The 12,371-nt window shown below is 34.5% G+C and overlaps 1 protein-coding gene across 1 annotated transcript; it reads right to left on the bottom strand.

Annotated features, from left to right (window-relative positions):
* Window positions 1-8,397: 8,397 nt before the first annotated feature.
* LOC110258869 (olfactory receptor 6C74-like) lies at window positions 8,398-9,482 on the bottom strand. Its single transcript, XM_021082112.1, has one exon. The coding sequence runs from the start codon at window positions 9,480-9,482 to the stop codon at window positions 8,544-8,546; it is 939 nt and encodes a 312-aa protein (XP_020937771.1). The 3' UTR covers window positions 8,398-8,543.
* Between the last annotated feature and the right edge of the window lie 2,889 nt (window positions 9,483-12,371).

Here is a 12,371-nt window from a genome sequence, read left to right as displayed (position 1 = left end):
TAATGCTAATTACCTTATTCAAGAGTTCTTTCATGAATTGTGCCTTTGGTGTCCATCTAAAAAGTCTTCACCATGTCCAAGGTCTTCTAGATTTTCTCCTGTTATATCTTTTGGGATCTCTATAGCTTTACACTTAGATCTGAAATATTTTTTGAGTTAGCTTTTGTGAATAGTATGAGATCTGTGTCTAGATTCACTTTTTTTTTTTTTTTTTTTGCTTGTGGATGTCCATTTGTTTCATAATCATTTGTTGAAAAACTAGCTTTCCCTTAAACTCTTCTGTCAAAGACCAGTTGAGTATATTTATTTGGGTCTATTTCTGGATTCTCTGCTCTTTTCCCTTAATTTATTTGTGTACCATTTCTCTAGTATCACACTGTATTGATTCCTATAGCTTTATGGAACAGGTTGATGTTGGGTAAAGTCAGATGTCTAAATTTGTTCTTCTCTTTTAGTATTGTGTGTCTCTTCTGAGTCTTATGTCTCTTCATATATAAATTTTAGAATCAGTTTTTTGGTATTTGTAAAATAACCTGCTGCATTTTTAATCGAGATTGCACTGAATCTATAAATCAAATTGGAAAGAAAAGATGTCTGAACAATATTGAGTCTTCCAGTTCATGAGCATGGGATAGCTCTCCATTAATTAATTCTTTTATTTCATTCTTCAGTTTTGTAATTTTCGTCATATAGAGATTGTTATATATTATTAGAGTTATATCTAAGTATTTCATTTTTGTGGGTCATAATGTAAATGATGCTTTGTTTTTAATTTCAAATTCCATTTTTTTTTATTGCTGGTATACAAAAGAGTGGATGACTGTTGTATGTTTAACTTGTATTCTCTGCCTTACTATTATCTCTTATTGTTCCAAGAGTTTGGAGTCAATTATTTCAAATTTTCTACATAGACAAACATCTCATCTGCAAACAAAGACCATTTTATTTTCTTTCTTCTCAATCTGCATGCCATTTATTTGCTTTTCTTAACTTATTGTTTTACCTAGAACTTCCAGTACAGTGCTGAAAGTAGTGATTGGGGGAATTCTTTCCTAATATCTGATCTATGGGAAAAGTGTTGAGTTTCTCAACATTGAATGTTATGTTAGATGTAGATATTTTACAGATACTTTTTAAACTTTTTAAAAAGTTCTTCTATATTCTTATTTTAATGAGAGCTTTTAATTACAAGTTGATGTTGGAATTTTTCAAATACTTTTGTATCTGTTTATATATTCACATGAATTTTTTTTTCTTATTGATTTCATGGTGAACCAGGTTTACAAACCCGGAATAAATCCCACTTTGTCACAGAGTATCATCCTTTTTATACATTTAAAATCAATATAACATATATTTTGAGTATTTTGTATCTGTTCACAATACATATTGGTCTGTAGTTCAAGTTTACAGATGTCTTTCTCTGGTTTTGAAATTACTTTAACAGATAGAGGGTATTCAATTTATATATTTCTTCTTATGTCCCTTGGAAGTTTCTGTCATAAGGATTTTATCCATTTAATATAATTTTTCTATGTGTTGACATAAGTTGTTCATAATAACTCATTATTCTTTTAATACCTGTGGGGCCTGTAATGATGTCATCTTATCAATGCTAAAATCAGTTAGTTGTGCCTTCTCATTTCTCCATGATGATTGTGACCAAAGATACAGCAATTATATTTATCATCTAGAGATTTGTTTTTTGTCTTCACTGGTGTTTCTATAATTTTCTGCTTTCTATCTCATAGAGTTCTTCTCTGGTTATTCAGTGGTTATCGTACAGTATTTGGCAAATACTTCTGAAACAATTGGATATTCAAATATCATCAAATTAATTTTGATCTATGCTTAAACTATATTAAAAATTACTATAGTTCAGTACAAGTTGGTAGGATATTTTGCTGAGCATAAAGATCAGGTAAGGAAGTGGTTTGCAAACCCAAATAGAATATTCGTAGGACATTGGAACATAGAATAAAGCTCTCCAAAAGATGGGGAAGAGTAATGATCTACACCCAAGGAAATATTTTACTCTTTGGTTCCAGTAGTTATAAGGAATTTAAGAATATAGACCAGTGTAAATGAGATGTCCAAAAAGAGGAATTTGGGGGGAAGAAGGGTATTAAAAATTTTAAATAGGGATTCAGCATGTTAAGAGGATAAGTTCATCATGATTAACCTTCTAATTGTGAAATAGAAACAGGAAAATAACAATTTGCAGTAAAATTTAATCTGTCAGTTCAAGGCAAATGACCTCTATCTCCATCGTTGATTCTTATTCCCCTTTTATGAATCTTAGCAAAACTACAATAAGCAAGGGCAGTGAGTTGTTTTTTTCTGTAAAGCTGAAAACCAAAGAAAGGCACTTTTGCAGAATCCTAACCATGATAAAGTATTTATTTTCCCTTGCACAAAATGTCACCTGATAGCTAAGAGACCATCGTGTCCTAAGAAATATCCACTCTTTAGGAACTTGTATAGTTCCCAAATGCCTGAACACAATGCCCGATTGATTCCAGTTTGATTCCTTACTATATGAATTTTTTAAGAAAGTTATTTATTTATTTATTAGTCATGACCATGGCATGTGGAAGTTCCCAGGCCAGCAATCAAACCAGTTCCGTAGGAGAGACCTGAGCCACACAGTGACAATGCTGTATCCTTATCCAATAGGCCACCAACGAACTTTGTATGAATATTTTAAAGCAGTAATTAATTAATTAATTAATTTGTTGCCATGGTGTGCAGTGGCCTGATGTGGGATCTCAGTTCCCAGATGTGGGATTGAACCTGGGTTGCAGCAGCGAAGGGGCCAAGTCCTAATCAGGAGACCACTGGACGTTCCCAATTTATTTTAAAGAACATGCTGGTCTTTTGAATGATACTTTCTAATGATATTAAAGAAAGAATAATTGAACTATATCAGCCTCTTGGAATAGACCATGATGAAAACAATATAAAAAAAGTTTATATATATGTTATTACTGAGTCACTTTGCTGCACAACAGAAATTGCCATGACATTGTAAATCGGCTATACTTTCATAAAAAAAAAGAATGATTGAAATATGTTCTAAGTGTCACTGTCAACTATAACTCATGTTCCAAAGACTTTTCTTCAGCAAAAGACTTTTAAGTCCATGCTATAACTACATGTGTTATATTTCATTTTTCCATCCAGTTTCTGAAATTAACTTATAAACCCCGAAGAGTGTTCATTTCTTTTCCTCAATACAGAAAATCCCATTATGTTTTAATCAGTATCCTACTTTTTGTTAAATGTTTCAATCTGTATATAAATTTGATTTATTGTTTTATCTTTAATCCAATTAATAGGTTTATGCTTTCAAAATCTCTATTATATATAAGAAGAATCAATTACAGGAAAGAAACAGTTACAGGAAAGTAAAACAAAAAACAAAAATGCTTTCCTTTACCATCTTTCTTGTGATACTTGAGAGATTTTTGTATCATTTATAATTAATAATTCCTTTAACTCATTTCCTTTTTTTTTTTTTGGTCTTTTTGCCTTTTCTAGAGCCGCTTCCACATCATATGGAGGTTCCCATTCTAGGGGTTGAATCGGAGCTGTAGCTGCCGGCTTACGCCAGAGCCACAGCAACATGGGATCTGAGCTGCTTCTGCGACCTACACCACAGCAAACAGCAACGCCGGATCCTTTACCCACTGAGCAAGGCCAAGGATTGAACCCGCAACCTCATGGTTCCTACTTGGATTTGTTAACCACTGCGCCATGATGGGAACTCCTAACTCATTTCTTGTACAAATCGTAAGAAGGAGATCTATATGTACTAGTGATATTCAAAATCAGGATTAGGTATTTGTTGTCATTATTATACTGGCCAATTCCTCATGAGGCAGTGGTAGTCAATAATTTTTTATGATACTTTATTATTTTTGGAAATATCTACATTATTTTAACTCTCGGTTTTATATTTTTTATACAGTTGATTATTTTGACAATTACAAACTGTCTGGAACTATTCATACAGAAATTTTAAATATGTTCTAATAGAATTATCCTGGAAGTTAAATTTGTCAAAAATTGAGTCTTATCCATATAACTACCCATGTTACTTTTCACATTATCATTTAACTCTTTCATTTTCTATCACAGGTACTCTATATCCAGCATTTATATGGTGCATTTATTTAATTTTTTTCTCAAAGATCCCAATTTAAGCATCTCTTAGGAAGAATTTTAATTTTACTTACTTCCCCACTTTTCATAATCCACCTCTGTGTATTGTTTTTCTTTTCTTACTAATCACTTCTAATCATTACTACTAGTAGTCTTTTACCAATACTTATATAAATCAATACTCCTCGATAGGAATACTGAAATCTAAGTCTTCCTAAGCTTAAATTTTCATCATTCCATTTTTTAAGTCTGTCTTTCAAAACAATCTTATCCGTACTGAAATATATTTTGCTCCTATATGCAATATATAAAATTCTACTACTACTAATTATTATATCTGAATTCTAAGTCCCAAATTACACATAAGTGCCCGTAATTTAGTGAGTGGTCAGCAAAATGGAGATCTTATTTTTATACCATGCTTGCTGTTCAGCATCCTTCACTAGAGCAGAAAATCTGAAAGCATTTCAGGGTAAAGCATTTCAATGTTTCAGGTGCAAGATCACTTAAGCAATATGTTGTACCTGTATTTATGAAGCTCTGTTACTTCTTTAAGAGCCACTATTTCAAAAGAGAACTGTTAAGCTCCCTGGGGATTCAACTTCAGAAGCTAACGATCGTGGTTATTTTAGATGTAATATGAGGTGATATGTAAAAACTAACTGAAGTAGAAGAGAAGGCAGATGATGTAACTTTAATCTGCCTAGGCTTGGGAAGAGTGGGAATGAGGAAGCTTTAATTTAGAAGTGCTGTTGATCTAAACAGACAATTCTCCAAAGAAGACATACAGATGGCCGAGAAACACATGAAAAGATGTTCAGCGTCACTCATTATTAGAGAAATGCAAATCAAAAGCACGACGAGGTACCACCTTACACCAGCCAGAATGACCATCATCCAAAAGTCTACAAACAAGAAGTGCTGGAGAGGGTGTGGAGAAAAAGGAACCCTAGTACACTGTTGGTGGGATTGTCAATTGGTGCAACCACTGTGGAAAGCAGTATGGAGACTCCTCAGAAAACTAAACAGAGAACTACCATTTGATCCAGCAATCCCACTCCTGGGCATCTATCCAGAGAAAACCACGACTCACAAAGACACATGTACTCCAGTGTTCACTGCAGCACTATTTGCAATAGCCAAGACATGGAAACAACCTAAATGTCCATCAACAGAGGAGTGGATCAAGAAGATGTGCACATATACACAATGGAATATTACTCAGCCATTAAAAAGAATGAAATACCAGCATTTTTTTGCAACATGGATGGACCTAGAAACTATAATGCTAAGTGAAGTCAGCCATACAATGAGACACCAACATCAAATGCTTTCACTGACATGTGGAATCTGAAAAAAGGACAGACGGAACTTCTTTGCAGAACAGATACTGACTCACAGACATTGAAAAACTTATGGTTTCTGGAGGAGACAGTTTGGGGGGTGGGGGGATGTGCCGGGGCTGTGGGATGGAAATCCTGTGAAATCAGATTGTTATGATCATTATACAACTACAGATGTGATAAATTCATTTGAGTAATAAAAAAAATGAAAAAAAAATAGAAGTGCTGGTAGAACCTTACTAAGATTTGTAGAGTATCTTCTATATTAAATAAGTATTAGACGACAGACATTTAAAGATGTGTAAGTAAAGCATTTCAGAGTAGTTCCATGATAAATTAGGAGTTTGACTTGGATAGGATGTTTTCTAAGCAACTCAGAAGGACAGTGTGATCAATTTTAAATGTTATTCCTTGGAGAACAGTCTATTCAGGTCTTTTGCCCATTTTTCCATTGGTTGATTGGCTTTTTTGCTGTTGAGTTGTATAAGTTGCTTATATATTCTAGAGATTAAGCCCTTGTCCGTTGCAACATTTGAAACTATTTTCTCCCATTCTGTAAGTTGTCTTTTTGTTTTCTTTTTGCTTTCTTTTGCTGTGCAAAAGCTTTTCAGTTTGATTAGGTCCCATGGGTTTATTTTTGCTTTGATTTCTGTTGCTTTGGGAGACTGGCCTGAGAAAATATTGGAAGATGTACAGATGGCCAGCAAACACATGAAGAAATGCTCAATATCGCTGATTATAAGAGAAATGCAAATCAAAACTACCATGAGATACCACCTCACACCATTCAGAATGGCCATCATTAATAAGTCCACAAATAACAAGTGCTGGAGGGGCTGTGGAGACAAGGGACCCCTCCTGCCCTGTTGGTGGGAATGTAAACTGGTACAGCCACTATGGAGAACAGTTTGGAGATACCTTAGAAATCTATACATAGAACTTCCATATGACCCCGCAATCCCACTCTTGGGCATATATCCGGACAAAACTCTACTTAAAAGAGACACATGCACCCGCATGTTCATTGCAGCACTATTCACAATAGCCAGGACATGGAAACAACCCAAATGTCCATCGACAGAGGATTGGATTCGGAAGATGTGGTATATATACACAATGGAATACTCAGCCATAAAAAAGAAGGACATAATGCCATTTGCAGCAACATGGATGGAACTAGAGACTCTCATACTGAGTGAAATGAGTCAGAAAGACAAAGAAAAATACCATATGATATCACTTATAACTGGAATCTAATATCCAGCACAAATGAACATCTCCTCAGAAAAGAAAATCATGGACTTGGAGAATAGACTTGTGGCTGCACGATGGGAGAGGGAGGGAGTGGGAGGGATCGGGAGCTTGGGCTTATCAGACACAACTTAGAATAGATTTACAAGGAGATCCTGCTGAGTAGCATTGAGAACTATGTCTAGATACTCATATTGCAACAGAACAAAGGGTGGGGGGAAAAATGTATACATGTAAGGATAACTTGACCCCCTTGCTGTACAGTGGGAAAAAAAATAAAGTGTCAATAAAACAGTCCTATCAGGTGAAAAAATAATAAATGCTATTCCTGAAATCATATTCATATTCATGACACATATCCTTGAAGATCCAGCTCATTAACTAGTTATACAGAAACCTGTAAAATTGTCCTGTCACTTATGTACTGTATATATTTTCTTCTTGTTATAACTATCATTTTACTCTTTTAGTGTTTTTCAGACTTTTTTTTTCAAACCAAGATCCGTAGTTAAAATTGAAAGGAAATGAAAAAGAAGTTATGACCCAAAGCACACACACTTCTGAGGGAAAAAAAATGAAAATTATGTGTACCTCTGAAAACATTTTTTACTATATTTAAGATAGTCATAGTTTGGTCAAGGCAGAGAAATTGATTTGAGTTACCCAAATATTCACTTAATGACTTACAGTTCAACAAATACTTAATAAAAGCTTTAGTTTATTCTATCACTTTGGTTTCCCTGATAGGAGATAACAGCTATATAACTATGTATCTGTATCTATGTCCATCTGAAAAGAATAAAGACATTGACTAGCATTGTTTTCTTTATTTAACAGTTATTTACAAGCAGCCTTCAAAGAGTTCAGGTATCCCAAGTTACTTGAAGAGAGAATGTTGGGATATGGAAACACCAAATAACCACTATATTTCATTATTAATTATTTAAAAATAAGCCACACTTTTTCATCTATAATTTAAATGCTTATAAATGCTAACAATTCTCAAATAGAAACTAAAAAACTTTCAAATGGAAACTTTCTATGGAAAGTATTTTAAAACAATGATCAATAAACAAGTATTTTCTAACTTGAGCATTAACACCAAAAGCTAATAATTACTACACATTTTTTTATTTCATTAAATATTGTATGCACCAATGCATTGGTAGTATTGCAAAAAGATATAAATGAATATTAGTTTAAAGAATGTTGTTAAGTACAAATAAAGGGTGAAATTTATGTTTAAAATACATGCTACATTCGATTTAATTTAAATGAAAAATAGTTGATATTCTTGACTAACTAGAAATCTTAGACAGAAAGATGGTTTGAAAATTTAGATCAGGAATTCCTGTCCTGGCACAGTGGAAATGAGTCTGATGAATATCTATGAGGATGCCAGTTTGACCCCCGGCCTGTCTCAGTGGGTCGGGGATCCGGGATGCCGTGAGCTGTGGTGTAGGTCACAGAAGAGGCTCCAATCCCACGTTGCTGTGGCTGTGTCATCAGCCGGCACACACACACACACACACCAAAAAAAAAAAAAAAAGATCTTAGGTCAACTTTTTACAAATAATAAAGGAGAAGAAATGAGATGAGAAAAAAATCTCTATTGAAGAATATAAGGAAAATTGTCTTCACTGGAACAAACATATTTGTGAAAATAAAGCTTGAGAGAGAGAAAGACCAATGGCTAAAAGGAGGAAATATATACTGGAAGCTTTAGTTGGATACACTGTTATTATAAGCTCTTTTGTTTATTTCCTTTGCATATAGAACAAACATTCATCTTTTTGAGGAAGAAACAGCCCTGTGTGTCATATTCATGAAGGCTTTTTTCACTTGTTGGTTCCGTAGGCTGTAGATAAAAGGATTCAACAGTGGTGCTACAGAGGTACTGAGCACTGCAATTCCCTTGGAAAAAGATATTCTTTGTTTGACTGAAGGTTTAACATACATGAAGATGCAGCTGCCATAAGAAAGGGATATCACAATCATGTGAGAAGAACACGTTGAGAAAGCTTTTCTCCTCTGATTAGTTGAAGGGAGTTTTAGAATCGTTAATGCAATATAGGTATATGATATTATCACCATCACCAGTGTGACCACGAGAGTCACTGAAGCAGATATGAATCCCACCGTCTCAATGAGATGTGTGTCCGAGCAGGAGATCTGCATGAGGGCAGTTGTGTCACAGTAGAAATGATCAACGATGTTGGAGTCACAGAAATCAAGCTGCAGGCCTAAGAGGAGAGGTACAAAGATGGTAAAGAACCCAGCAATCCAACAACTGAGGACAAGCTGAATGCAGATCTTACTGTTCATGATGGTTGTGTAATGCAGGGGCTTACAGATGGCAACATAGCAGTCATAGGACATTGCTGCCAGCAAGTAAAATTCCGATGCTCCAAGAAGGAAGACAAAAAATACCTGAGCAGCACATCTGCTATAGGAAATGGTTTTGTCCCCAGTTGCCATCATAACCAGGAAATTAGGGATGCATGTAGTAGTATAGGAAATTTCTAAGAAGGAAAAGTTCCGAAGGAAAAAATACATGGGGGTCTTGAGGTGAGGATCCACCAGGGTGAGTGTAATGATGGTCAAATTGCCAGTGATGCTTAGCAAGTAGGTGAGAAGAAGGAAGATAAATAATACAACTTTCAATTGTGGGTCATCAGTCAAACCTGCTAAGATAAACACTGTCACTTTTGTATGGTTTCCCATTAATTTCTTTTACTTTTCCAGGTCTACATAGAAAGAAAAAAAAAAAAAACAAGAAAGTGATACTTTCAATGCAAAGAATAACAGTGGTAACTAGTGTTGTCAGTAAAGTTAGCAAAATTCTATTTCAGATAGGATACACAGTGCTCATTCATGTTTTAACAGTGGCTATGCCAGAAGAGCAATAGTTGCATTTCCAGCGGTTCTGAACAGATAATTCAATCTTAACTTGGGATTCAGACACAGAATAACGTACATGATTGTAGTAAATGTTAAAGGGAATTTTGTGTTATTTTATTTTATTTTTTTGTCTTTTTGTCTTTTGTTGTTGTTGCTATTTCTTGGGCCGCTCCCGTGGCATATGGAGGTTCCCAGGCTAGGGGTTGAATCGGAGCTGTAGCCACCGGCCTACGCCAGAGCCACAGCAATGCGGGATCCGATCCGCGTCTGCAACCTACACCACAGCTCACGGCAACGCCGCATCGTTAACCCACTGAGCAAGGCCAGGGACAGAACCCGCAACCTCATGGTTCCTAGTCGGATTCGTTAACAACTGCGCCACGACGGGAACTCCGTAAATGTTAAAGGGAATTTTAAAGCATAGAAAATCCTATGACATTCTTGATTTTATTGCAGGAGTTCATATGAATGCCATTTACTTTTCAATTAAGAGCTTTGCTTAATAAAATAAAATGATACCTGTCATTTTAAAACCTCACCCGATGTTCTTTGTTTAACAGACACACATGCACACATTCATACACAGTCCTAACCATCATTGATAAACAGGACTAATATACCTAAATCATTTTTACTCATTCATCAAATTCAGGTACCCAATTCCTGTGTCATTTACTCTGATGACTAATGAGATCCAATCTCAGATACATGAACATGAGATATGGAGAATGTTTATTCGTTGTCCTTATTAGCATTTCCTTTTCCTCAGTCTCCTTGCTGTTCTCACATTTCCCATTTTGTACCCAAAACAAAATCAGCAGAAGTAGTCCAGAATCTCAGTCCATGTAAACAGCAATTGGAGTTTTCCTCTGCATATTGAGATTCTGCGAGTAGACCAGGTACAAATAAGTGAAAATGAGAATGCAGGGTATTGGAACAGACAGAAATAAATAAACATGTGCTCAGGAAGTTGTGGGAGGCTTTAAGGTAGAGAAGAGAAAGAAAAGGACAAAGATTTAAGGAAACCTAGAGCGATAAGTTTTTAGAGAAGAGTGAGTTTGAGGAAACACTTAAAAGAAGATTGAAAACATATAAATAAGTCCTTTTTAAATTAAAATAGTTAAATGAGTAAGTAAATTATGTAACTGAAAATATGTAAATAAGTCGTGTTTAAATTAAAATACTTAAACGAGTAAGTAAAATATGTAATGTAGTAAGTAAAAATTTGGAAAAAAAGTGTAAGGAGAAAACTGCGACCAATGAAGTTTCTCTCCAGCTGCTTCTAGTCTTTTCCACCCACCGTTTTATTCTTTTTCATAAGCAGAGACTAAAAAGATGAACAATTTGAGATCTGGGTAGTCCCAGAGATGAGGACTGAGAATTTGTTCAATTTCAAACACATATGTATCTCAGAATTGTGGACAAAAAGTTAAGGGAGTCATATTTCCCCATCACAGGGATGCTCAAATATAAGACTAACATTTAATTAAAGAAATATTAACTCTAGGTAACTATTCACAACACTGGGCATGTATTGAGACTGTTCTATTGTTCAGGTTTGCGTAGCTAACAAATTGAAGATCTGGATTAAGTTCAATAAAGTGTATTTCCAAAGTTGTCCTCTTAAAAGAACAACATTTTGCACCAATAGTTTTAGATCAGATATAGTGTATTTCTGTAACAAAGAAAATCTATCCAAGAGGTTTTCCTTCCTGGTTATTTTTATCATCACACATAAAAAGACTAACTCGTTATGATGGGCACTAGATAAGACAATGTTTTCTAGATCAGAAATATCAATACTATTATTTCCAAACTCTAAAACATACTTTAGTACTGAAAACACACACACATACATATGTATATACATATATATGTATAATAAGCATGAAAGGACAAATAAAAGTTGTTTCCAGTAGCATATACAGAAGTTTTTAGGGTAATTCTAAGGTAAAAGAAGTTATCTGCTTTCAAAATTACATTAATAATATAGACATATGCAACAAGATATGACTATTATTATTCCTGGGCATTTGTTATACATTCATATATTCATGAAGCAATGTATTATATATATTTTTTATTTACACAAATGGCTCAGTGGCAACAATTGGAGGAATGCGTAAATCTAAACACAAATCAGAATTTCACTGTGTCAAATGATTTCTTTTTCCAGAATTAAGACTCACACGTGGCAGACAATCCCAACACACGGTAAAAATATTACAACATTCACATTACACAACCATTAGAAGTTGGGCCTATGATTGTGATTGTGTTTAGCTGTGATAAATATTGCGAATTTCAGATAATTTTTCAAGGAGAAATTTTTCAATACTAAATTACCACGATATTCCATTTGCCTTCTTTCTTCATTTTCTGTAAATCCAAATGTAAAAGGTTAGAAAAGAAAGGTTCATACTTCACTATAAAAATACAACAGACAGGAAATACGGTCTTTAAATTATAGACATAGCAATTCATTTCATCTGTTTGAGTCCTAAAACAGTCTGCCAAAAATACTTAAAATCGCCAGCATGTTTTTTAAGAAGATAAATACAGAGATTAATTCTAACAAAATCATCTCTGCTTCAATATTTAACTCTTTTATCATCATGCTGAACACGGCACAGTGATGTCCATTCCTCTTTGAATGCATCTCAGTCTACTCCTCAGTCTGTGGTTGGTTTTTCTCATCTATGACAATTTTGT

This window comes from Sus scrofa, unplaced genomic scaffold, assembly GCF_000003025.6.
Source record: "Sus scrofa isolate TJ Tabasco breed Duroc unplaced genomic scaffold, Sscrofa11.1 Contig524, whole genome shotgun sequence".
NCBI lineage: Eukaryota > Metazoa > Chordata > Mammalia > Artiodactyla > Suidae > Sus > Sus scrofa.
This window is presented reverse-complemented; position numbering and strand designations above follow the sequence as displayed.

Bases quoted from the DNA above. Each gene is read 5' to 3' on its own strand.
- LOC110258869 (XM_021082112.1), bottom strand. From the start codon at position 9,482: ATGGGAAACCATACAAAAGTGACAGTGTTTATCTTAGCAGGTTTGACT.